Source organism: Sus scrofa, chromosome 10, assembly GCF_054392235.1.
Source record: "Sus scrofa isolate SSC_HxYL_T2T_F1_AM1 chromosome 10, Sscrofa_HxYL_maternal_Yorkshire_Landrace_v2.0, whole genome shotgun sequence".
Lineage (NCBI taxonomy): Eukaryota > Metazoa > Chordata > Mammalia > Artiodactyla > Suidae > Sus > Sus scrofa.
Genome location: NC_139392.1, coordinates 83938071 through 83965186, shown reverse-complemented (window position 1 = coordinate 83965186; position 27116 = coordinate 83938071). Strand labels below are relative to the sequence as shown.

General features: G+C 42.3%; 1 protein-coding gene across 50 annotated transcripts in view; it reads left to right on the top strand.

Moving 5' to 3' along the window:
* PARD3 (par-3 family cell polarity regulator) overlaps window positions 1-27116 on the top strand; it is a 634673-nt gene that overhangs the window by 340251 nt on the left and 267306 nt on the right. For 49 of the 50 annotated variants that reach the window (XM_084980471.1, XM_084980461.1, XM_084980477.1 and 46 more), the window contains 4 exons: window positions 8459-8550; window positions 10751-10834; window positions 25166-25291; window positions 26543-26928. In XM_084980471.1, coding sequence (XP_084836597.1) covers window positions 8459-8550; window positions 10751-10834; window positions 25166-25291; window positions 26543-26928 — 688 coding nt within the window. The remainder of the gene's footprint in view (window positions 1-8458; window positions 8551-10750; window positions 10835-25165; window positions 25292-26542; window positions 26929-27116) is intronic. The other variant, XM_084980475.1, reaches the window with a different exon arrangement.

Sequence of the window (27116 nt, the reverse complement as noted above, 5' to 3'; positions counted from 1 at the left end):
CCGACGGCTATAGCTCTGATTTGACCCTGGGCCTAAAAGCAAATTTATAATAATGATAATAACAATAATAAATAAATAAATAAATTAAACGTCACCCCAGTAAGGATTAAATTATTGTTAGAAAGGTAAGATTGGTCAGATGACAAAATTAGTACATTTCAACAGTCCATGAATCAGAGTAGTTTTTTCAGGAATGTTCAGATGAAAACCAGTGGGTGGTATTCTGCTAAGGAAGGCGCACCTGAACCAGACTGAGGAGGCTGATTAAAATCATGTCACCTCATGGGTGCCCTTACCCTTCGGTACGCCGTGCGGAAACTGAACAATGTAGAGGTGGTACTTCGTGCAAAACAGATGGCCTCCATAGTGCCGCAGTGGTGATAGGTCCTCAAATGGTCCAGGGTTTGGGATGAATATGGATACGAGTGAGACGATGTCAGGCAGGATGCTGGGTTAGTTGAATTCGGTGATTCTTAGGCTGCTTTTGCGTCTCATGGAGCACAGGAAAAATGGAGGAAGGGTGTGAAGGAGATTCCTGTACACGATTGCAGGTTGGACTGGATGTGACCTAGTTCGATTCCTCCATGCCCTGAAACCAGTCATCTCTGAGAAGCAAGGCTTACATTTTGGAACTTAATTTCGAGATGCCAACTCTTTGTGTAACAGGTGCAAAGATACATACAATTTGTGGTTCTCTGTGGTTAGAGAGCTTCATAAATCAGCACCATCTGTTCTTCTAAGACTCTTTTCTTGCCTTGGGTGGTGTAGAGTCATATTGTGTGTGTTTCAAGACAGGAAATGTTTCATTTCTGTGGTAAATGGGAATTTCATGGGCCATGTTCAGGACTGCGTTTGCCATTCTTTTCCATCAGTATTAGCTAAAAATGAGAATAGAGGAGCATGTTAGGCATCAGCTGAGGGGATGCAGCTCACATATAAGACCCAATATCACAGGTACTGAATAACTCTGCATTTAATTCAAAATGACTTGGTGTTGAGCTCTGAATTCTGGGGAGTAAGTTCATATCATAATGAACTGCACTGCCTTGAAACGTATAACAGCTGCTAATTTCCCCCTATAATGCAAGAAGTTTTTTTTCTTTTTTTTTTTTTTTGCTTTGTAGGGCCACACCCACAGCGTATGGAAGTTCCCAGGCTCGGGGTCGAATCAGAGCTGCAGTGCCAGCACCACAGCCACAACTCAGGATCTGAGCCGCATCTTCAACCTACACCCCAGCTTATGGCCATGCCATATCCTTAACCCACTGATCGAGACCAGGGATTGAACCCACATCCTTATGGATGCTAGTTGGATTCCTTTCCACTGCACCACAACGGGAACTCCCCAAGAAGATATTTTTATTTTAAAAGCTCTGTCGATTATCCAGTACTTACTGTCTGTGCTTTAGGGTATTGGATTTCATTTGTTTTTACTACAGTAGAATTTAATGATCTTCAAGTAAGATTATGTTACACATTTCCTGATTTTTATTTCTTTAGAAGATGGCTCTCAATTTATCATTTTCAGTTGTGAAATCTCCCTTCCCCCAAATATTTTCAGTTGTTTTCCACATATGATGGGAAATTACTTTTCCCTGGCACTTTGGTCAGTTAATCAAGTAGTGGCAACGTTCACACAAGAGCCTTCTGGTCCTGTTTGTGATACTTAGGCGACTTGGAAAGAGATTCCCTTGGAATTATTTTCCACCAAATGTGATCCCCCCAAAGTGATTTAATTCATGCTGTCAACTGTCAAAAGTTCCCTTTGTGGCTTATCGGTAATAAAGCTGACTAGTATCCGTGAAGACACGGGTTCAGTACCTGGCCTCACTCAGTGGGTTACGGATCCGGCATTGCCACAAGCTGTGGTTTAGGTCTCAGAGGTGGCTCAGATCCCATGTTGCTGCAAGCCTGGGAACATCCATATGCCGCAAGTGCAGCCCTAAAAAGACAATGAAAAAAAAAAAAACAGTCAAATAAATAACTACTCTGGGATGCTCTAGCTCATTAATAATAGTTAATACGTCTCTCATTAAGTTTTGGAAATACTCTTAAAAAGGTGAGAAAGATCATTTAGTTGAGCACTTGTGTAGCAATATAATTGAAACAGTTAAATTATTTTACTGTTACGAATAGTAATAAAAACACTTGAGGAAAAATATTCTCAATTTGTTTAACAGCGTATCGTCAGAACTTTCATTTCCTTTCTTGCTTTCCTGAACAGAAAAATCAAAGATAGATAGGTGTGCAGGAAATTTAAGTGGGCAAGTACAATAAATTTGTTAGGACTTTTTAAAAATGATTAACTTATTTCTTAACATGGTAGCCTTATCTTTATAAAGTAGTAATGATTCAAAATATTTAGATCTTTGGAACTCAAGAGTTTGAATGTAGATATGCAGGTGATTGCTTTCTAGGTGATGTTTTATTATGTTTTATAATGCAGACAGTGTGCTTTTGCTTTCCTTGTTTTGTAAACAAACTAGTTACAATGTTTTTCTTATTTTATAGGATGAGTGATGGAGGCAGGTTTCAAATTTTAAGTGCTCTAATTACAAACTGTACTATGTTGCACTGGCATCCACTTAAGTTTTTGGGTATCATTTTTAAAAAAATCTGTGAATGTACAGAAGATACTTAGAACTTAACTAGGATAAAAACAACTGGATAATATTTAAGTTAAAGAGATAATTGGGGGTTAGCCAAATTTAGTTTTCTTTAAGACGTAGTTCACGTGAGTGTTTGTGATTTCACAATATATCATCCGTTGTTCCTGCAAGGACTTTTTCAATTGAGGGCGAGCTTTTCTATTATTAGAATTATGGAAGAGAGTAAGGTTATTAATTTTTATGAGAAGCAGAGGACAAATAGGTTCACATGAGGCTTTTATCTCTCTTTGTCTAATACAAGTTTCTATCCTGATCTAAAACTCATCCTTCTCACCCAAGCTTATCAAGTATTCATTTTCTCTCACTTCTTTTCCCTCTCCTTTCACTCCTTGATCCTCCATCTTCAAAATAAGTTGCTTTGATCAATATTATATGGTAGGTGAAGGGTTAACAAAGTCTTTTCTGCATGAGAATTTAAACTTTGTTTTTGTTTGAGGTTTTTTTTTTTTTTGGCACCCCCCCCCCTTTTTTTTTTCTGGAAACCTGATAAAGGTTTCCGTAAACTATCTTTGTAGGGTAATTAAATTATTTTGATTGGCAAATTGCATCTGGACTGGAAAAACTATAAATGGCTGACAAGCAGCTGTCCCTCTGGAGGTATCATGAAAGATACTGGCTTCTCTGAGGCTAGAGGCTCCTTAGCCAGGGTAGCACTTGCAACCAGCCCTGTACCTGGGCTGTCATCTGCGAGACCCACAGGAAGAGATGCCTGGCAGTTTTGGGGACGTCTCCTGCTAAGGACCAAAGCAGGGTGCTGCCTTGCTGGCAAGTTGGGTTTCCTGCCTTTTATCCTTGAAGTAAATCTAGATCCAGGGATCTTGAGAATCCAGATGTTTAACTGGACCTAAAGAGCCTCTCCTGGCGGGCATTTCAAACGTGTAGTCAGAATAACATTAAGTAAACCCCGCTGGAAGGCATTTGCTGAGAAACTAGCCGTCTCTGTGCTCTGCTTTTTGTGTTCCTAGCCCCTGTCCCCTGGGCAGCCACTCCCAATTCCTGCAGGTGTTGGCTCTGGCGTTTACTTCCGTGTTTCTGAATAAAACATTTATGTCTGTCTTTCCTGGTTACCAGTCACTGACATCTGCTGAGTTGCCGTTATGGAAGCCAGAGTTTTCTCTTTTATGCCCCTTTCGCTTTTCACGTTCCCATCCCCTTGTTAACATGAGAAGTCCAAGTTAAGTCAGTAGCCAGTGTCACATACATGGCGAGGGTAGGAATTGCCCACTGCATAACCAAGTAGGTGTTCTGATTGCATTTCCTTTCCTGCACATTTTCTTCTGTTGTTCTTGGAGCTAATTGTAAAAAATTTGCGTAGTTTTTTCTGTACATATCTTTAATCTTCCTCCTCCCATTCTCTGTCAGAATAGTTCCCAAATGTTCAAAAATAGAGGAGTAATTATTATTTTTCTCATGGAGATTTTCAGACTTCTCATCCTGCTGCTCTAACCTGAACTGGTTTTGGCTTCTCTGGGCTGTTTTTTCACCATATTCTAGGATTTTCCTTGGGCTCTGTCCATTGTTTTATTGAATTTTCTGCATTTTTACTGAAGTGTATCTAAGTAGAGTTTTTTAATGAAAGGATCCATGGGAGGTAATGACTTTGCATGTCTGAAAGTTTGTTTTTGTTTTTGTTTTTTTCCAGTTTTCACACTTGGTTTTTTTGTTTGGTTGGGCATGTTCTACATTGACAAGTAACTTTTCCCTTGATATAGAAAGTATGACTCTCTTATCTAGTAGAATGTATTGTTGTCCTGGAGCATTTGTTAATGATATTCCTAGTTTAATTTGCTAGTGATCATACAAATGCTACCACTTAGCAATGCTCAGATGAAAATCTGTCATTGGGAGATAATTCTCCATGGTTCTCTTGCCTTGTTGTACCCTTTGAGAACAAAGACCTTTTTCTGGACTCAGCTTCAGTGATGTACGTCCAGCAAGCCGCCTTAGAAGGTAGGGGAAACATCTCTCTCCAAAGCAGGGAGCAGACATGCTTACTGTCTGTATAAAAGACCGAGGTCCCTGGGTTCAGTTTTCTTCTGTGTGAGTCAGTGTCTCTGGTCCTCTTCACATCACCTGTGAGAATTTTAGCCTAGGAATCAGTGCATAAAAGGATGATGCTCGGGAGTTCCCGTCGTGGCTCAGTGGTTAATGAACCCGACTAGGAACCATGAGGTTGCGGGTTCGATCCCTGGCCTTGCTCAGTGGGTTAAGGATCCGGCATTGCTGTGAGCTGTGGTGTAGGTCGCAGATGAGGCTCGGATCCCGAGTTGCTGCGGCTCTGGCATAGGCCGGCGGCTGCAGCTCCGATTCGACCCCTAGCCTGGGAACCTCCATATGCCGCGGGAGCGGCCTTAGAAAAGGCAAAAAGACAAAAAAAAAAAAAAAAAAAAAAAAGGGTTAACGCTGTTGCTGCAGTGAACTCGCCTTTTCTCTGATCCAGGAGGCTCGTTTCCTCTCCGACGTCCTTGAGGCTGTGGCGGGCTCACTTAGGACCTTTCCGCGAGGGTAAAAGCATAGACCCTTCATGGTTCTTGACATCTATTTTCTCTTTGAAAATTTCTTCAACCAGTAACCCGTAGTTTTTCCTCTTCCCACCCTTTACTGGGTTGTATACAGCATTTAGTTGTCCTCACCTTTTTTTTTTTTTTTTTTTTTTTTTGTCTTTTCTAGGGCCGCACTCTCAGCATATGGAGGTTCCCAGGCTAGGGGTCGAATCGGAACTACAGCTGCCAGCCTATGCCGGAGCCACAGCAACGTGGGATCCGAGCCGCATCTGGGATCTACGCCACAGCTCCTGGCAACACCAGATCCTTAACCCACTGAGCAAGGCCAGGGATCGAACTCACAACCTCATGGTTCCTAGTCGGATTCGTTAACCACTGAGCCACGACAGGAACTCCTCTGTTCCTCTTTTCAATCACAGCTGACACTTATTGTTAATTATTATGCGCCAGGCACCATGTTATGATTGTGACATGGATTATCTTACCTGCACCTCTCAGGAGTCCTAAGAAGATGTTTGCATTGCTCCCAGTATACAGAAGCAGGGATGGATATGTAGGAGGGGATATACGTGGCCTAAGGACACAAGCCAGGCCAGATGGAGCACTTGGTGGTGACACACAGGTCCGAGCTCTTAACCACCTCACTTTGCTGTAAAATGGAGAGAAGGGAAAGGACGCAAAATACGACAACTCACCTGGAAAACAATTTTTAGCACTCCTGTAATTTAAATTATCACTCTAGGCCTTCACCCCCCCCCCTTTTTTTTCCTTTTAGGGCCGAATCTGAGGCATATGGAGGTTCCCAGGCTAGGGGTTGAATCAGAGCTGCAGCTGCCGGCCTACACCAAAGCCACAGCAACATGAGATCCGAGCTGCATCTGGGACCTACACCACTGCTCATGGTAATGCCGGATCCCTAACCCACTGAGCGAGGCCAGGGATCCAACCTTCGTCCTCATGGATCCTAGTTGGGTTTGTAACCACTGATCCACCTGGGGAACTCCCTAAGGCCTTCAATCTTGATTTGACATATCCAGTAACTGGGCTTCATTTACTACGGTTATAACAGAATCCAGGGTGTATTTCCTGCTAAAAGTAATTGTGTTCAGTCCCAGCTTTTAAATGTACAAAACAACAAAATAAAGCCATACAGGAGCTGATCTGCACACATCCAGATGCTGTGGTTCCCACAGCAATTGCAGATCAGCCTTAGGGCAGTGAATGGTGCAAAATAACCGAGCACCATATGCAGCTACATGAAATCATATTCTCTGAGCTGTTGGGGGCAGATAATAGCTGTTGGGAACAGTGAATGTGTCAGTGGTCAGTTACTGTTTCATCTCTGTAGTTGGGGCACTTCATTTATGTGACCGTTTCACAGTGCGACTAGGTATGTGTGCTAGTTATACATGGAGGTGGTATTTCACCAGTGCTTCAATTGTGTTATGCATCTCGAAACAAAATGTCTTTAACCTGCAAGATTATTTGTATGTTTTCCCTCTTATTTATATACAATCACATTTCTCCTCTCCCTACCCACGTTCCCAGTGGAAAAGCATGATTTGGGGAGTTGTTGTTTACATTCTGAGTGTCAGGTTCAAGATGCTGGTTAACCTTTGAAATGTATTATGCGCTGGTGCTTACAAAGATAGATGACTAAGAAGTACATATTAGAGCCTCTCAAAACGCAGGATCATCAATCTTCAAGAGGCTTGGCTTCATGCCGTGCCCTGCCATTGAGAACGCACCGAGACAGTCTAACCTTGTAGAAAATCTTGGTGTATTCAGCTTCCTATTTTGGTAGATTCTCAGAGGAAATGTCAATTGGGCATTACCAACCTCTCTGTGATTCCTTTAGATTGTGTCAATTATTTGAAATGTTGTTGGACACAGTGTCTTAAACATAAAACCTTTGCTTATCATTCTGTTCGGTGATGTCTCTATGGATAGCACATACATTTCTACTATGAGTCTGCCAAATACATGGTTAAAACTATACAGTTTCTCTCTAATGGTGGACTCTCATGTAGGTGGTTTAGTAAGTTCATATGTAAACTCACTGTTATCAAATCTATACAGTAGAAAGAATTAACCTGACCAATTATATGTGTATATAAACTATACACATAGACTTCCAAGGTATAGATGAAATAAATTTTATTTGGTTGTATTGGAAAGCATATTGTCCCAGAGATTCCTAGGGGTGACTTTGTTTGCATTAGCAAAATGTTTATGAGACGCTGGGTCCAAGATGCAACGCACGTGAGTCTCTCAGCCACTGTGTTTGGAGATTCCGAGTCTTTTCTAAATATTCTAATTTGGTTAATAAAACCATTGATATGTCCGGCACATTTCTCCTTATTCAAATGATCCTGCAAAACCAACTTAACTGATAGTGACCTGCTTAGAGAAAAGGCCGTGGCCAAGATTGTCAAGTTAAGCATGTTCTCGGATGACATTTCGTTTATTTTTATGAACCCTCACATTTATTCCACATGCGCCTTTTGAAGTACCAGCATACTTACCCAGTTTCTTCCACATGTTGGAATTTAATTTTTTTTAAACAAACTACCGCCTTTTGCAAAGGAAGAATTACAGTGGTGGGGCTTCGTTGCATCATCTCCTCTGCCTTTGCCTGAGCCTGGTGTAACAGAAGAACCCGAAGTGGTTCTTCATGTCTAAGATCTTCATGCCTTTACCTCCAAATGATCAGTCGATTGGCGTAGGGTAACTTCATGTGAAATTCCACAGGATGAGGTATTTAAGTCCCGGATTGTACCTCATGTTCATTTTGACCTGCTGTGTTCATAGGAACTGAGGAAATGACACAGGACTGAAGATTTTGCTTCTTGTTAAGGTTTATAATGGTCTCAGCTGTTTGGATTAGGAAAAATGTGAAAACATGCATGCCCAGTGTAATGTGCATTTGTTTATTTGTGTATTGTAGCATTGTAGTGATATATAATTACTTCCTAAAACACACACAGAGTGAAATAAAAATGGTAAGGTAGGAGGGTTAGTGGAAATTCTCATGTTTTCATTCCTTATTGCAGTGGCGTATTTTTCATCCTCTGGGATGGGCTAACTCAGGAGACCATTGCTTTAAAATGCAGCTTTTCATGTGCCCAAGCCCATCTTCTCATCAAAGGTCATCCTTGCTAGAGGAGAGACCTCGTTGATGCTCAGCATCCCTCTTAGACTCCAGTTTTATCCAGCTTCCTCCTTCACATTATAGACATAGACCTGACTCAGAGTCTCCTTCTCTTTGTGCTGTGCCGTCTCTAGGATGAGGATGGGACGGAGGAAGACAGCAGCCGTGTTGAACCCGTGGGACACGCCGACACTGGTGTGGAGAACGTACCCAACTTTTCTCTGGAGTAAGTTAACTGATGGTTTCAACTGACTTTGTGATATCCATGCAGCTTCACTGATAGCAGCCAGTATTCTGAAAGCATATGGCATGCGGGATGTTTGTGCTTAGTTAAAACATGCCTTGCATTGGTGTGTTTTCCAAAGAGCCTCTTTCATTGACTGAGTTAATACTGGAGTGTATGAACTGTCGCATGGAAATTCACATACACCTGCTCTGAGTTTCATGCCTTGGCAAATACTATTAAGTTATAACAGAAAATAGTATTTGATCGAACGTGTGTGTCATGTTCGCAGCACTGTAACTGTTTTCAGATTGCTTTTGTACATCAGTATTTTGGTCATGTGTGTGTTCTTCAACTTTGTGAAATTAAAAAAGAAATTGTAGACATAACTTGCTAAACTTGAAAAACTAGTTGGATCAGGTAAGAAATAGAATCTCTCAAGAGAGCTGATGAAAAATTGGAAGTTAGGGTCCTTGAACATAATTTAAGTGTAAAAAGTGGAAGAAAAATTTCCCTATATTATCACAACTCTGCAATTATCTTAGATTATGGCATGTGTGAATGGAAGATGTTCTTAGAACTACTTCTAAGTTACTTTAGAGCAGGAGGGAATTCAATTAAATATTAAATTCTTTGTTCTGTCTTTTCTTGGTCTTCCAAGGAAGGGCTATAAGAATTTTCTCAGGGAGGTTATTAAACAGGCTCCTGAAGCAGATCATGTTTGAAGACCCAGCAACCAGCACTCTCTTAAGTATTTACATTTAAGAAATAGGTGCCCTGTTGTAGCTCTTTTTAGAAAGAATGTGAGCTTAATGTATTAGAGTTACTCTACTATTCTTAGTTAACAAACCAATCATTGAACAGATGTTTGAATGTTATTAGCCGTATCTAAAATACGGTTTTTAGGAAATTCTGTGAAAATATAAAAAAATGAAATATCCATTTGAAAAGTATTCACTTTAGGAATTATTTTGGCTATATGACAAAATTATAATTTTGTCCTAAAATCAGGGTACGTGACGACGTCTGTATACATATTTTCAATTTTGTGTTGATTTGTTTGCTAGTCCTAGCTTTAGTTTTCTTTAGTGTTTGTATTATTTAACTAGGGCCCTTATAGTATATAGGATAACCTCAGGTTTTTATTTAAGAAATACAACGGGAGCAGAGGCATTTTCCATTGCATAAAAACCGAACCGTGATCTTTGCCAAGTCCATGGGTCGTCACTTATGGTGGGCCAGCTTGCTTCAACTAGATAAGTACTTGAAATAGTATTTCCAAATATTGACTGTTGGATAAGTGCTGCTTAGATTTCTGTGCAGTACTCACACACACAGAAATGTCTATAAAGAACGTGAAATTTGTGGCCCAACACTGCACATCAATTATCCTTTAATTCCAAAAATAAAGCAGAAAGTGACATCTCAGTGAAATGGTTTAGAAAACCTACGTTCTCTAGATTAGACCAGTTGTTATCAAAGTCAGGCTTCTTATATTGAATATTGAAGTACTGTAGACTGTGTCGTAGGAGTAACCTCACGTTACTTCACGTAAAGAGCTTCAGGACTTGAGCGTTCATTCACAAACACCCTTAGGGCAGACGTTCGATGTTCAGCCCTTGTCCATGGGTGTTGAGTAGCCTGCACATGAGCGAGCTTGTTGCAGGCAGGAGGGTGACATTCCGCACGGCTCCACGTCGCCGTGGGATCCCTCCGGACTGCCACTTCCAGGGCCAAGACTTGGACCTCCTTAGATTTTCGGAGGGCTCCAAGATGTGTGAGGTACGAAGTGCTGGGCAGCTGAACCATCTCTACCCAGTCAGTCTGCATAGTCCTTGAGTGGAGACTGGGATGGGACATTATCAGGGGCAACCGAGAGGTTCGATCACTGAATGTGTACTTGGACTACACAGGAGCCAAACGGTTCGGGGTCGTTTTTAATGTCATTATTTCTGATGATTGCTCCCCCCCATGCCATCAGACTAGCGTGCAGGTATGTAGCATTCCATGTGCCTTCATCGCCACATGCTCCTAGTCTAGACTGTGTGTGTAAATGGGTGTGTGTGCCCGGTGGGGCTTTCCGTCTTGTCCTCCGTTGCTGTTTGTCGTGTGTCTGTGTCCTTGCGGCTTTGTGTTTGGTTTGGTTTCGATTTTGGTTTGTGACCCTACATGTTCATGCTCCTCATTCATCATTGTCTCACAGTGATATGGTAAAGCTCGTACAAGTCCCCAACGATGGAGGGCCTCTGGGAATCCATGTAGTGCCTTTCAGTGCTCGAGGCGGCAGGTAACGTATCTTGCAGGTTTTTAATGAATCCTAATGTGGAGGGTTTTATCGTCATTTGTGCTCAGCTCTGGCGTGGTGTTGATTTAGCACGTGCTTAATAGAAGCATTTTCATTTGGGGGCAGAGGCGCCTTCATTCACACGTACACATCATAGTCACAGAAAAAGCACTTAGGCTGATGAAGAAACTGGGCGTTTATGTTTTCCTAAGACATACATTTAGTGTTGGTCACACCCCTGCGAACCCAGTCCTCGCTGCAGACTGAGGAACTCCAGCTGAACGTGCAAAGTGTAGGGAGCACTTAAAGGAATTTTCTGGAAAAGTGTATCCAGCCACCATTATCTGGATCACGGAGAAAATGACTCCTATGAAATTTGTTTTTATTTTATTTTAGTTCCTTAATTTTATATGATTTTTGTGATTTTGCTTGAAAATTTAAGAAGTTAGACAAGCTATAGATTGATTTCCTGCCTGGTGGCTTGTGGCTGCTTCTCTTCAATCTGCACCCCCCAAATGGCACATTTTTGTGTTATTTCTTAGTAAGTCTTCAGAGAATATGTATCCTTAAAAAAGCCAAATGTGGGAATTCCTGTTGTGGCTCAGTGGGTCACAAACCCGACTAGTACCCACAAGGATGTGGGTTCAATCCCTGGCCTTGCTCCATGGGTTAAGGGTCCGGTGTTGCCGTGAGCTGTGGTGTAGGTTCAGACACTGCTCAGATCCCGAGTGGCTGTGGCTGTGGTGTAGGCCGGCAGCTGCAGCTCCTATTCAACCCCTAACCTGGGAACCTCCAGGTGCTGCAGGTGCAGCCCTAAAAAAAAAAAACCAGAAAAACAAAGAAAAACAAGAAAAGGTTAAATGTTATATGAATTGCTTTTATCCTTCAGCTCTCTTTCTGTGAAAGAATTAGTTTGTTTGTATGTATATTCAAATACTGTGAATTGATTTTATAGCTAATGTTTGATGGACTCCATTATCCGCAAGTGAAATGCTGCCTCCTTGGGGGGTGGGGGGCGGGGGGTGTTGGTCTTTGAAGCTTAATCCCATCCTCTCTTATCTACCCATCTAGTGATTACCTGATGCAACATATTTATGAACTATCTGGCGTCTCAGTTTGAACCTCTTTTTTTTATTGTTAGCATCTTATCTGTTTATTTTGTATTTTAACACCATTTACACTGGGAGAAGAAAGGGGAATAATGCAAAGCCACCTTAGGCCAGTGAGTGAGAACTTAGAATATAGTTTCCATCTTGCCGTGGAATGACAAGCATCTAGCATGTTGTGAGAGATGGGTTATCTGCTGCAAGCATGTCATTAAATTATGTATTTATTTATTTATTTATTTATTTTTTTTTTTTGTCTTTTTGCTCTTTCTTTGGGCTGCTCCTGCAGCATATGGAGGTTCCCAGGCTAGGGGTCGAATCGGAGCTGTAGCTGCCAGCCTACGCCAGAGCCACAGCAACTCAGGATCCAAGCCGTGTCTGTGACCTACACCACAGCTCATGGCAACGCTGGATCGTTAACCCACTGAGCAAGGGCAGGGACCGAACCCGCAACCTCATGGTTCCTAGTCGGATTCGTTAACCACTGCGCCATGACGGGAACTCCTGTATTTAATTTTTAAAGTAAAAGTATTTGAACAGTTGCCCTGCCTTTCTGTTGTATGTTCCTGACAGTACTGAGTCCAGATTTTATCTCTTTGGTAAAACACACACCTCATGAAAAGTCTGGAAGCTGAAAACTTGGATTTACCTAGAACTCTGCTGGAGTAGGAGGCTTGAATGTTAGCGTTATGTAACCGGGTGTGAAATTCACCTTGATTTGGGGGAGAGGGTTTTATTCACAGAGTTATGATAGAGCTCACTTTTTTCCTTCCTTTGTTGATTTTTTAAAACTCTGGAGAAGCACTGAAACTTTTTGAAAGAGCTTTCAGTTATATAAGCTTAGTTGTTTTCAGAATGGCTGTTGCCTTTATCTTCTTTAAAAATTACATTTTTTAATGATCTCAGAAGTTAAATCTTTTCTTTTTCCCATTTATGTCATGAGTAGAAAAATAAGAGGCTAAAATGCATGAATGCTAGCTTCCCAATAGGAATGTGCCTTTAACTGCTTGTGGGATATAACTCATCACAAATGAGATTTAACTGTGCATCTACCAGCTTTGAACGGTGCTTCTATCACAAACATGTTATTATCTGTCATTCATGACACCTTTCCTACCTCAGTGTGGAAGGGTATTAGGATAAAATAGATAAAAATCTGAAAGCCAAAAAAGAATAAGATAGAAAAATAAATCCACTGCAGATTAATTCAGTAGAAGGCGTCTCACGAAATCCACCAGTTAACTGGTTACCATGGTGTTTTGTTTCAATGTACAGCACGCCTTTGAGAAGACACGTATCCCTTTACAGAACCAGAAGCGGTTTTTTGTTTTTTTTGCTTTTTTTTTAGCTGAGTCATTTTTAATCCCTGTTGATTTGGCGCTTCATGAAGGCAGTCCTGTATGGCTTTCCTATACAAGGGACGAAGAGACTAAGAAAACGAGATTCTTTATAAACCCTTTTTAGGCACTGCCAATTTTCACACTGGGAAACAGAACAGCATTTTTTTCTCCCCGAGCCCTGTGTCGCATCGTCGAGATCCCTTATGGCCTCGAGGGTCATGGCCTTCAGAGTGAGGCTGATGAGGAGAGAAAGGCAGCCGGCTGCTCGGGAATCGTGGGGGCCAGGAATCAGGAGCCAGAGACATGCATCTTCCTCGTTCTCAGACGTGCTTCACAGGTGCCTTCTTCTCAATCAGTCAGAAACCTGCCCTGGCATGTACCGTGTGATGGTTCCACGTGAGGTGCTAGGAGACAAGGAGGAACAGGACATAGTGTCTCTCCAGGGCTTGGCAGGCACGGTGGAACGAGAGGCCAGGAGCCACGCCATGTGATAAATGCCCATGGCCTTGTATCGTCGGTGCTCTGTGCGCTGATAGAGGAGAAGCTGTCTGCAGTAGGGAACGGAAACTGGCTTGTTGTGAAAGATGATTTTAATTGTGATGACAGCTTGTAAAGGGGGCAGCGTCAGCTCCACGGTAGCTGCAAGGGCAAATTAAGGGATGTGGTATAGCAGAAAGGAAGAAATTAAGTGGAACTGGTGAGGAAATCACACGTATATCTAGCGGGAATACAAGAATACATATTCATGGGATGTAAGTTGAAATTTCCAAGAATAACTTTCTTTGTGCAAGATTCCAATCATACTCGGGCCCTCTCCGTTTTGGCGATATAACTAATTGAATAACACTGGCTGAATACTTATTTTTATAAAAGTGACACGTACATGTCAGGACTGCTTTCTGATTTCAATTTCAAAGCCAAAGCGTCTTCAGGGACAATGCAGAATGGGACGTATACATTGCCAAGGGAAGAAACTGTGCAGAACACCTCAGCTATTAGACACGATTCAGGACAATAGGGAAAACCTGAAGTCAGTCTTAGATGTTTAAAGCCACGTAAGTACGAGGTATTATTATGGCCTGAGGATTAACGAAGTGTTTGGAATACAGATGCTGCTGGGCCAACTTAAAGAAGCCACTTTCTAGAGGCGGTTGAATGTCCTTCTCTGATTGGGGCCATTCCTGACAATTGGCTTGTGGCGGCCCTTCCTCCGGCCACTGCCCTGTGGATACGGGAAGAGGGGGAATGACCGTGCTGTCGCCCCTGGATGCTGTTTCTCTCTAATCATCTTCTGGTATTTTATTCAGAAAGGAAGTTAACCTATCCCCATCCAGAACTCTTTATTCACAGTTTTATTACCTTGAAATCAATTTTCACTTCACACGTATAATTTCATTTCCTCCCGATTTAAATGTCAAACATAACCTCCTTATTTAAATCACAAGTGCTACTATTTTCAGGAAGGCTATGCCAAGTAATTGTCATTTCCTTTGGCAGAAAAACCCCATTTCATTTCATATATTTTTATATTTCTAGAACATAGCATGTGGGTATTGCTCAGTCTAGCCTACGTTGACTCTCCCCTTTAGCTCTGCATTGCTACATTAGAAATAAAACAATAAGGGGTGTTCCCGTTGTGGCTCATTTGGTTAAGAACCTGATACAGTGTCCATGAGGATGTGGGTTCAATCCCTGGCCTCGCTCAGTGGGTTAAGGATCCTGCATTGCCATAAGGTGTGGCATAGATTGCAGATGCAGCTTGGATCGGGTGTTGCTGTGGCGGTGGTGTAGGCTGGAAGCAGCAGCTCTGATTCGACTCCTAGCCTGGGAAATTGCAAATGCCGCAGGTTTGGCCCTAAAAAGAAAAAGGAAAAACAAAACAAAATGACAACAACAAAGAACAATAAGGACGTGTCCTGGCCTGATGTCAGTGAGTTTTGCTGAGACTTTCTGGTTACATGGGAATATGATTATGATGTACAGTTGAGTATTTAGGAAGCAAGATATAAAATTATAAGTTGAAATAGGGGCCGGGCTTATGAAACGAAAAGATTTTGTATTTAGTTTTAAGAGACTTAAGGTCTAATTGAGACATAGGTATGCAAAAAACACATACCATGTGTCAAAAGAACTCTGTGCACATGTGCCATCGGGCTTTAGAGGAAGTACGGCTGTGGACGTGATCTTGGAAGGAAAATATAGGACCTAGGCCAGTGATGTTCTGGAAAGGTATTCTTTCAGGAAGAGACTGCATGAAAGGAGGATGCTCCCTAGAAACGTGTGAGAAATAATGAGTCCGTGATTTGAAATAGAATGTGCTGAAAGGTGGCATGGGAGAGTAGGTTAGAAAGTTTTATATGAACGGCAAGTGAGACCCATTCAGTAAATAACAGAGAGATTGTTGAAGGTTTTCAAGAAATACCATTTTAATTTTTTGCTGTGTCTTTTTTTTAGGTTTTATTGAATTATGGCTGATGTACAGCATTTGATCATTTCTGCTGTACAACAAATAATTCAGGTTATACATATACACATGTCCGTTTTTTCTTTTTTTTTCAGATTCCTTTCCCATATAGGTTATTATAGAATATTGGGTAGAGTTCCTTGTGCTATACAGCAGGTCCCCGTTGACAGTCCATTCCATGTACAATAATGTGGTTTATTTTTAAATAGCTATTATCCTTCTGTGTGGACTCCAGAGCCTAACTTATAGTGGATTTCTTAAGCTTTTCTCCTGTGAAGACATATATGGCTGAAGCATATTATTCTTGACAAATTGCAGCCAGCTTCCCGGTGTCTTTTGTGGAATGGGGTTTCCCACTTAAACATATTCTTCTTTATCCTGAGCCCCGAGACCCTTGGACTTTTCTGTCACTGTACTTTTTTCTTATGCAAATAGTCATTGTATGTTTGTGTTTGTTTTATTAAGCCAGTGTTGTTGTTGTTGTTTAAAGATCGAGTATCTCCTAAGCACCATTCCTGGTTCAAGGCAAGCTCTCTTTCAAGGGTCAGAGAATATTTTGAGCACCGTGGGCCACTGAGTTTCTATTCCAAGTGTTCAATTCTATCGTTGTAGCATGAGAGCAGCCACTGACAATATAGAACTCAAGGGAGCGTGGCCGTGCTCCACAGAAGCTTCACTGGCAGAAACAGGTGGCCAGTTGAATTTGGCTCACTGATGATAATCTGCCAGCCCTGCCATAGAAAACCAAACAAATAAAGATGCCTGCTGTCAGGGAGTTTACATTCTCTTCGTTTTCATATCTAACATTCCTTCTGCTCTGTTTCCCATTCATGTTGTTTTGGGGTCAAGAGTCCAAAACTTCATTTCTACTTGCCGATTGATAAGAAAGCCTCTTTATTATTAACTATTTAATATTTCCCAACAACACACACCATTGATTCTCCCAGATTCCCAGGAGGAAGGGAAAGAGGAAAAAATCAACTTCTAAAAAAATATCCTCCACTTAGAAAGAGGCACTTACAGAACTCTTCTTCCTAATATCCTGATGGTCAGTCAGGACATGTGAGGAAAAATCTGAAGTCTTTAATTAGCAACAAGCCCTTGGTAAGGAGGGTGTGTGTATGCATCTTTGTGGCTCACATTTTTTTTTTTTTTTTTTTTTTGCTGCTGGCTCATGCTAGCAAATGCCTTACTTATTAATTGCTTCTCAACTTTATTTTTACAGAAGTACCATCATTGGATTTGTCTGATTAGTTTTGATTTTTATCCAAAGTGATTTTTTTTTCAACCATTTAAACTTCTATTGGATAAAATGTCAGGGGAAGGATCGCAACCTTTGCCAATACCAAACTTTTTCAATTGCTATATTCAAGTTTCTTTTCATGACTGTCTTCCAGGAGTTATTTTCCTACTTATGTTACAGTCCATATTTCCTACCACCTACGCTGAAAAAAAAAAAAATCACATATCTAAGAGAATATTTTTAATGTTTAGGTTTTCGAGTTGAAAGAAAAGTGACCCTTTTGGAAAATAAGTATTCCTGTGATCAGATGCATGAAAAGATAAGTGTTGGTTTTCTGTGTTGTAGATGCACATATTGAATAATTTCCTGTTCAAATAAAAACTAAAGTCTTTATAAAGTTTTAACTCTTCTGTATACAAGAATATCTAGCAAACATCTTTCAAAAGTCTTAAGGAAAACTGTGCTCATCTACTTAAACATCCAGTGAAAATCTGGGAACTTGGCTTCTCTGCCTCACATTGACATGGGTTATAAATGGTGTTAGTTATAACTCTTAGCTCATCTAACCTGTATTTTATTACCTTTTGCTCCAGAACGCATCGCAAACAAAAAGTTCATCTTCTTCCCAGAATTTCCGGTTAGCAGTGCTGTCTTTCCTCTCTCAGGCGGTCAGTGACGACTTTGACCCATGCTAAGTCTTGTTTGTGTTATTGATAGAGGGGTCGTTAGGAATAGTCCAGGTTTAGGGGCCGGAGGTGCCTGGGACAGAAGCTGGCTCTGACTTTTTGGTAAGTCTGGCTTGGGCAGGTTGGCCTCAGCCTTCACCTCTGAGGGCTGGGACATGCTTCTCGCTTTTTTGATTAAAATAAGAAAATACACATAAAATACAGTTAGTGTCCTACTTGGCAGTAGTGGTTAGTAAAAATGATATTTCAATTTCCACTTATCTTTCTGGGATATGCCTTTAACATTCCCTCCAGGAGTTCCTGGTGTGGCTCAGTGGGTTAAGAACCCGACATAGTGTCCGAGAGGATGTGGGTTTGATCCCTGGCCTCGATCAGTGGGTTAAAGATCTGGTGTTGCTGCAAGCTGCAGCATAGGCCGCAGATGCAGTCAGATCTGGCATGGCTGTGGCTGTGGCTGTGGCTGTGGCCTCAGCTGCAGCTCCAATTCCACCCCTAGCCCAGGAACTTCCATAGGCTGCAGGTGCGGCCGTAAAGAGAGGAAAAAAAAATTTCCTCCACATGGTTGGTGTTCTTGTTGTCTAGGCAAGTGCTGGCTAGTCGAGGAAAATGATCCTTCTACCATGAATGTGAGAAGGGAGTCTGCTCTTATCAGTTTGAGAATCCCAGTCCACCGTTAGTTGGGTGCATTTGTTAATGAAGAATTATAGCCACTTTGAATGTCGGGGCAACACCTCAGGTGTTGAGAAGAGCTTTATTTGAGGCAGGCATATGTCCATTCACTGTAGAGTTTTAAAGGTGACTCTTTGCTTTTAAAAGAATCGGAGTTCCTGTGGTGGCGCAGTGGTTAATGAATTCGACTAGGAACCATGAGGTTGCGGGTTCGGTCCCTGCCCTTGCTCAGTGGGTTAATGGTCTGGCGTTGCCGTGAACTGTGTTGTAGGTTGCAGACGTGGCTCGGATCCAGCATTGCTGTGGCTCTGGCTTAGGCCAGTGGCTACAGCTCCGATTAGACCCCTAGCCTGGGAACCTCCATATGCCGAGTGAGCGGCCCAAGAAATAGCAAAAAGACAAAAAAAAAAAAAAAAAAAAAAAAAAGAATAAATACGCCCTTGAACTTTGAGTACTTGATTTTACTTAATTTCCCCCCAAAACCCACCTTTTTAACTTGAAGCTTTCAGTTGTGCATTTTCAGCTGCGGACTTGTTTTAATAAAGGGCCATAGTACATGCATTTGTTTTAGAGAGAAAGTGGTGCTTTACATCTAGGTAACTCTTGCTTCTTTAAAGGTAGCAGGGTGAGGCTGGCCATTTCTGCTTGAGTCTAAAGAACCTCTCTACTTTCATTTTACCATTTTTGGGTCTACTTTATCTCATTGACTGAAAGATGAAAAAAAACTAGGATTAACTTGGGATTCTGGCTGTGGTTCTGAGGAATTGAATGTCAGTGACCACCAGCCCCATCCAGGACTCAGTGGGGTGAGAGGGTCTTGCTGATGGGAGCCCATTCTGCTCCTGCCTGCTCTGCCTTCGCTGCAGTTGTGGTGTTTATACTGTGTCAGCTTTTATTAAGATGAATTATGATCATTTCCATACAGCTGGGTGGCAGTTGTGGGAGTTTACATTATCCAAGCAAAACTCAGACTTGCTCAGCCAATTTAGATGTCAATAAAACATTTGTTACTTATTTCCAGTTTTATCATTGGTTGTAATTTATACTTAGAATTGAAAATGTTAACATGTGTGACTGCGTTTGTTTTAATTAAGTGTATAATTAGGCTAATGAACCTTGTAAAAATGTAGTGGTGCAATCCTTAATATAATCTAAGCAGTTAAATTTCTAATTATGCATCCAGAATCATGTACAAAGATGAAGCCTTTCAGTGGCTTGCTTTCTGGGGCTCTGTTCTTCTTCCTTGCCCCTTTTTTGGGGGTAAGAATCATTGTTCAAAAGCCATGACGAGGAGTTCCTGTTCTGGCTCAGCAGGTTAGCAGGTTAATAGCCAACATAGCATCCATGAGAATGTGGGTTCTATCCCTGGCCTCAGTGAGTGAGTAAGGATCCAGCATTGCCTCAAGGGGCGGTGTAGGTCCCAGATGTGGCTCGGACTTGGTATTGATGTGGCTGTGGCGAAGGCCTCAGCTGCAGCTCCTATTCCACCCCTAGCCTGGAAACTTCCATCTGCCGCAGGTAGAAAGAAAAAAGCACAAAAGCCATGATGAAAGATTTAAAGGAAATTTGTACGTATTATTTCAGGAAAATTATTCCGAAGTGAGTTTTGTAGTGGACACTGTATTTTCTCCCCCCTAAATTTTGGAAACGGTAGAGGGAACAGGGACGAGGTGTTGATCTGGGGCTGTTTCAGCTGTAACAGAAGAAAGGAATCCACTTGCTCAGAAGGCATCTGTGTCCTGGAGGGTTCACGTGAGATTCATGCCTGGGGTGCAGAGGTGCTGTTCTCCGCGCCCCTGTGCCTGCAGCCCTGTCTTCATAGATCTGCCCTCCCTGCCGCGCTGAGGGTGCCCCCCTCCCCCTGGCTTCCTCCGGTGCCCTCCGGCAAGGCCAGCCCTCCGCGCTTCCGCACCTGGACTGGTCCTCCCAGCAGCACTTGCCCTGCTTCTCTTCTCCTGCTCCCTCTTCTGTTCGCAAAGCGGTTTCTTCTTCCGATGGAAAGTGGTTGCCCCTAGTCAGGAGTGCTGGTACCTGCCACCAAGAAGAAAAACCATTCTCTCCTCCAGCCCAGTGACATCCCAAGTGCTCTGGGCTTCACACCCTTCCATCATTTTCTCTAACAAGCCTGTTACAGGAACCACCACACCCTGGGTGCTCAATTCGTTTACCTTAGAATGAATTCAAGTTGCTGGTTGCATTTGCAGAATAGATACCTACAGCTTGTTTCTGATCGTCTGAGCTGCCTTGCCCTGGGACGCGGGGGCTGTGGAGATGTGTCTGCTTTGCACACACACATTTTGCAGGAGGATGAAAGTGTTATTAATTCGTGCTGATTTCCCTTCAGAGGGCACTTTTCCTTCTCGGTCTAGCCGTTATGTTATCAGTTCAATTTTCCTGGGAAGGTTTTTTTTTTTTTTTTTTTTTTTTGAATAGTTCATTCCCATTCCTATTGCAATCATTTTCACCTAGTGCAGCAAATGAGATAATTTTGCAGATTGTACCACTTTCCTTTTAAATTAATCCATTCTTTTTGAGAGAATGATTCTAATAGTGTGGTCAAGTACTTAGAAATCAGCAGGCTGCTAACTTCTCCTTAATTCAGTCTGTTCCGTTGATTCCCTGATCACTTGCTGTGTCACTCAGGGTGAAATTCCTCCCTTTCTGCTCCTCCGTGGCTCCCTCCCCTCCCCCATCAGTTCTTTAGTCTCTAGTGCTGAGAAAAGAGATTCTGAGTTTTTGGGTTTTTTTTTTTTTTTTTTTTTTTTTTTTTTTTTTTTTTTTGTCTTTTTGCCTTTTCTTGAACCGCTCCTGAAGCATATGGCGGTTCCCAGGCTAGGGGTCTATTCGGAGCTGTAGCCGCTGGCCTACGCCAGAGCCACAGCAACACGGGATCCAAGCCACGTCTGCGACCTACACCACAGCTCACGGCAACGCCAGATCCTTAACCCACTGAGCAAGGGCAGGGACCGAACCCGCAACCTCATGGTTCCTAGTTGGATTCGTTAACCACTGTGCCACGACGGGAACTCCGATTCTGAGATTTTTGTGATGACTTTAACAGTGCTGGATTCTAAAACCTCATTTAATAAACTTCTATATTTCATGTAAATATGATAGTGTATTTATTCACGATTTTTAACATTTTTACCATATGTTAGAATTACTCATGCATTTGGCCATAGATATAATGAGGGCATGTTTAGAAAGAGAGCATATTTATTCACTAATAAGTGAAGCATGTCTTGCCTTTTTTTCTTGGGATTATTATTCTAGAATGATTCCTGGGACGGGGTGGGAGTTTAAAAGTAGATTTAAGAAAAGAAAAATAATTATTGGAGTTCCCGTTGTGGCTCAGTGGGTTAAGAACCTGACTAGTATCCATGAGGATGTGGATTCGATCCCTGGCCTCGCTCAGTGGATTAAGGATCCAGCGTTGCCTAAAGCTGCAGCGTAGGTCACAGATGCGGCTGGGCTCCTACATTGCTTTGGCTGTGGGATAGGCCAGCAGCTGGGCTCCAGTTCAACCCTTGCCTGGGAACGTCATATGCAAGTGTGGCTGTAAAAAGAAAAAGAAAGAGAAAAAGAGAAAGAGAAAAAGAAAAATGATTGTTTAGATCGATAGAAATCTATAGACCTATTCAGCTGAAAATATTAATATCACTTGTAGAATTAAATGACAGATTTCCAGGTTACATCATTTGAACTCTCATGAATACTGAGAGGATCTATTGGAGATATATTTACAGATTTGAACAAAGGACTGATACCAGTTACCTGCTAAGTAATTTCCATTAGAGATCATCTCTCTATGTATTTCTCTAAAACTATGTGTGGGCTATTTTAGAATACTCAAAATATTTCAGAATGTATAAAACCATAATCATTATTCGTCACTTTCGATCACAGAAATATGGTAACCACACTGAGAAATTGCTCACGATCTCACAGATTAAAAACCAATTAATTGGAGTTCCCGCTGTGGCGCAGTGGTTAACGAATCCGACTAGGAACCATGAGGTTGCGGGTTCGATCCCTGCCCTTGCTCAGTGGGTTAAGGAACTGGCGTTGCCGTGAGCTGTGGTGTAGGTTGCAGACGCGGCTCGGATCCCGTGTTGCTGTGGCTCTGGCGTAGGCAGGTGGCCACAGCTCCGATTCGACCCCTAGCCTGGGAATCTCCATATGCCTCGGGAGCGGCCCAAGAAATAGCAACAACAACAAAAGACAAAAGAAAAAAAAAACCAAAAAAAAAAAACCAATTAATTAACGGGAGTGACTCTTGCTAGGGCACATTTTTACTCTGGAGCTGAACACGTGAACTTTAAAGACGCACTGTTGATCTGCAGAGGCAGCTTTTGGCAACAAGTGTGGTTCCACGTTACGGCTCCATGAGGACTGCCGGTGGGTGGCCGAGTCATCTTGTCCTTCAGCTGTTGACTCACGTGGTTGCATGGATGGGGACATGGCTCAGTGTCTTCTCCTAGTTCCACCATTACTAGTAACTGTAATTTAATTTGACTTCTCTATTTTTCCCATTGAATAGAGCCATAGGTAGAGTGTAATGATTTGATGCTTTTGATAAAACATAGAAACAAACAGTAGGGAAGCTTAGGGAGGTAGATTGTGGGCTTGGCACCATTTTAGCAGGCACTTAATTATTGGTGTGGTGCATTAGGGAATTGGATCCTGCAGAATAAGGACTCAGACAGTGAAGTTTCTCATGCAGCTTTGTCAGTGTCCTTTATCTTACCTTTGTGCTGAGAGCATTTTCATATTTATCTAGTTCCAGTATATGATAGCAAGTTACTAAAAACAACTGTCATATTTTTCTCATCAATCACTTAGATTCTTACATAGTAGATGCTAATTTAGTAACATGACAAAAGGCAATTTAAATGCTATCTCCTCTTATTCTTGCAAGTAGGTATACTTGACCCTAGTAAACACAATGCCTCTTTGCCACACTTAATAATAAAAAGTAGAATGAAGTTAAACAGTGACTCAGTAAATAGTCACACACACACACACACAAAAAGGTGAAACTGCAAAAGAAAGAGCAAACAAACAAACAAAAAAAGGACCTTTGCTGCTTCATTTCAGTTCATTTCAGTTCAGTTCTGTGTCTGGAATAAGTGAAATTGTTATGTATAAAAAAGGATCTGAGTCTAAATTTTATTTCCCTTGTTGTATTTGGCAAAAAAAACTTCTTAGAAGTAGGAGACCTGTTTGTCTCAGCTCAGCTCAGTCACCTATTCGTTCAGCTGTCGTTTGTCACGACCTGCTAACTCTGAGAACTTGAGCTGTGCTGCTGCTGTCTATCTTCCGCCTCCTCCAGGAGCTCACCGTGCAGGAGCAGAGAGACGGGGTGCCTCTAAGTCCTAGAGACAGGGCAGCAGCGAGACGAATAACCACAGGTACCGAACAGGTTCAAAAGAGGAAGGAAGCCATCCACTGGGGTATCTTTCAGCTGGAAAGTACATGCAGCTACCACTCCTTGTATTCCATTGGCTAATACAGATAGGCGACTGGAAATCCTGGTGTCTTCAACTGCAATTTATGCAGGATTTGAGATGGCAGTATCTGTATGGGCATTTTTTGTCTCTAAATAGTTAGAATTATGAGAAAATGCAAGCTTTGGGCAAGCCAAAAATAAGTTCCTAAACATTTTAACATGGTTCTGACTCAGAAGATATACTCACTGTCAAGTGCATCAGAGCATCAGAAGGAGGTGAAGATTCCTAGTTCTTACAAAGCTGTGACATGTACAGTGTTTGCTATTTGCCCCGGGGGATGTAGAGGTCAAGGAATTAGTGCTATAGACTGAGTACATTTCATGTTTGCTTTTTTCCTTCCAGCTCGGTCTCTAAAAGTTCATTCAGGCTTTTCTTTCAGCCCGAGGTTTGGGAACACGGGGAAGGGCTGGATGGTGACTGGCAGTGGTGGAACTTAGCCCTGTCTTTCCTTTTTCTTCAGATGGGAATAAGGGCAACCAATTACTTACTTCTGGGAGACCTACCAAGTTTTGAAATTCAGAATATGAGGCACTATCAAATTCAATGCCAAGAATGGAAACCATTCTTTTTTTTTTTTTTTTTCCCTTTTAGGACCACACCTGTGGCATATGGATGTTGCCAGGCTAGAGGTCAGATCAGAGCTGCACCTGCTGGCCTACACCACAGCCACAGGAGCGCAGGATCCAAGCCTCATCTGCAACCTACACCACAGCTCACGGCAACACTAGATCCTTAACCCACTCAGCGAGGCCAGGGATCAAACCCACCTTCTCATGGATCTTTATCACTGAGCCATAGCGAGAACTCCGAAATACTTCTGTTTTTGAAATCTTTCCAATTTTCCGTCTCAAGTGGACAACACGTCTTGGTTAGCCTCTCCTTACCTTTCCTTCCATGGAAAGATGGGGTTGCCATCAGCAGGGTCCCAGCTGGCTTAACACAGAAACTTAGCAGAGCCCCTCACAACCCCACGCTCATCCACCCTGCACGTGGCCATAGCCCCTGAGTCATCAGGGAAGCTCTGCTTGGAGCATTTTGAAGCCTGGAGAGAAGGATTCGGTTTATTTCAGAAGTATAGCACCTGACAAGCCAGAAACGGTGGCTCACATTTATTGAAAGGATCCATTTCTACAGACCATTTACACTGTTGTTATTTTTGTGTGTGTGTTGGTGTTATTTTAAAATGTCTGAATAGCGATTTAATGCACCCCTTTATCAGGCAGTCTTTGTAAATATAATACCAGCATTAAAGCAATAGGCCATGGTGCACGGTGGAAATATGACGTGTGTAATGATTTGCATTCTTAATGTTCCAGAACCCTGGGGTTATTAGTAAAACGATTGGAGAAAGGTGGTAAAGCTGAGCAAGAAAACCTTTTTCATGAGAATGATTGCATTGTCAGGATTAATGATGGCGACCTTCGAAATAGAAGATTTGAACAGTAAGTGTGTGCGGCCTGCACTGCTGCTCCTTCCTGCGTCAGGCGTGGCAGAGAGTGGGCGAGGGGCGTGCCTCGGACCACGTGTCTGCCGTCTCTGCCTTCATGCCGGAGAGGACTATTTGCTGCCATTATCTAGCTTTTAAAAATTTAATCAAACTCCAGGTAATTACTCTTATTAGATTAGCTTTCCAAATGCCCTCTGATGGATGTAGCACTTCTTAAAATATTATGGGCCCAATTTAGGCTTTACAATTGGGCCCCCTCTCCCCTTTTGAAAAATGCACCGGGAGCTCGTTTTTATTGTATCTTTAACTCACATTCCCAGCTTTGTCTTTCCCCATGACAACTCTCAAGACACATAGGCAGGCAAAACTCCTTGGAACCTCAGTGTCCACTCAAATTTTTTTTCTTCAGATTCAGGATCTTACTCAATTAAAAAGAAAAATTGTCCAGTTCCTATAAAACCAGGCAAACCTGAGCAGAAATCAGAAGGCGTTTAAGACCCGATGATGTAAACCAAGTATAATGAAAAAAATTAAAATTATTGAAAAAAAAAAGCGGGGGTGTCATTTTTCTCAGCTCAAAAAAGCAAAAAAAAAAAAAAAAAAGTAAAGACCTGATGGTGGATCCAGATGAGATGGAACAACATATCCTAGGGGGGGGTCATGAATTAGCAGCACTGGGACCAACGGCTCTTGACATTTCGAGTCACTGAGGCCGCACTGGCCTCCTTGAGATTTTTTTTTGCAAGCATAGAATTGGATGAATTTTCCCATACACAGCAGATAGGCACTTTCTGTGGTTTTCTAAGTATATTTCTAATATTTCTTTAAAAACTCGATTGGTCCCCTCGTAAGGAAATATTTTATGATTTTTAAAAGTCGTATTGGATAACGTTGTAGGAAGAGGGGTATATTTAATTTCTATTAATATCAAAATGACAACACCTCATGTGCTTAAAACTACAGTACGATTGAGTGATTTTTCAGTTGAGGGCCCAGCATTTCATCGGTAGTTGTAGATCATTTTGTCATTTTTATTTAGAGACTGAGAAATTTATATTTGGAGAAACAGCCCTGCTGCTCTCAGAGCTTGCAAACTTGATTGATAAATGGGTTGCTCGAATTTGGTTTTCAGTTTCCACAAAGGCTGTCAGTCCTTGTTGCTTAATTAGTATACTTAATTAAGCTCATAATATCTTCGGGGCTGCCAGTCTTAATTTGCTAATCTTCCTTTCTTTCTCAAACCCAGAGCACAGCATATGTTTCGCCAAGCCATGCGTACATCTATCATTTGGTTCCATGTGGTTCCCGCCGCAAATAAAGAGCAGTACGAACAACTCTCCCAGAGCGAGAGGAACAATTACTATTCGAGCCGCTTCAGCCCCGACAGCCAGTACGGGGACCCCAGGAGTGTGAACAGCGCGGGCCTTCAGACTCTGCCCCGGGCGCCCAGGCCGAACCCCCCGCCAGAGCACACGGACCCCCTCCCCCGACTCCTACCTCAGGGCCCGCAGCCCTCCGGAAAGCCGCCCGCGGCTCCGGCCCCAGCCGCCCAGAATGTGTTCAGTAGCAACCTAAGCAGTGGGTACAGCACCAAAAAAGTAGGCAAGAAGCTGGACATCCAGCTCAGGAAAGGTACGGCCGGTCTTCTTCCTCTTGTTGCATGGGGTTTATTTCAGAAATCCAGCCCACCAGCCTCCCAAAGCACCCCAAGGCTTTTCTCATTATCCTGTGACCCACCGTTTTAAAAAAGTACTTAAAGTTGTATTTTTTATGCTTTTCTGACTCGTGTTGCTGGATAAATATGAGCATGTAGACGCTCA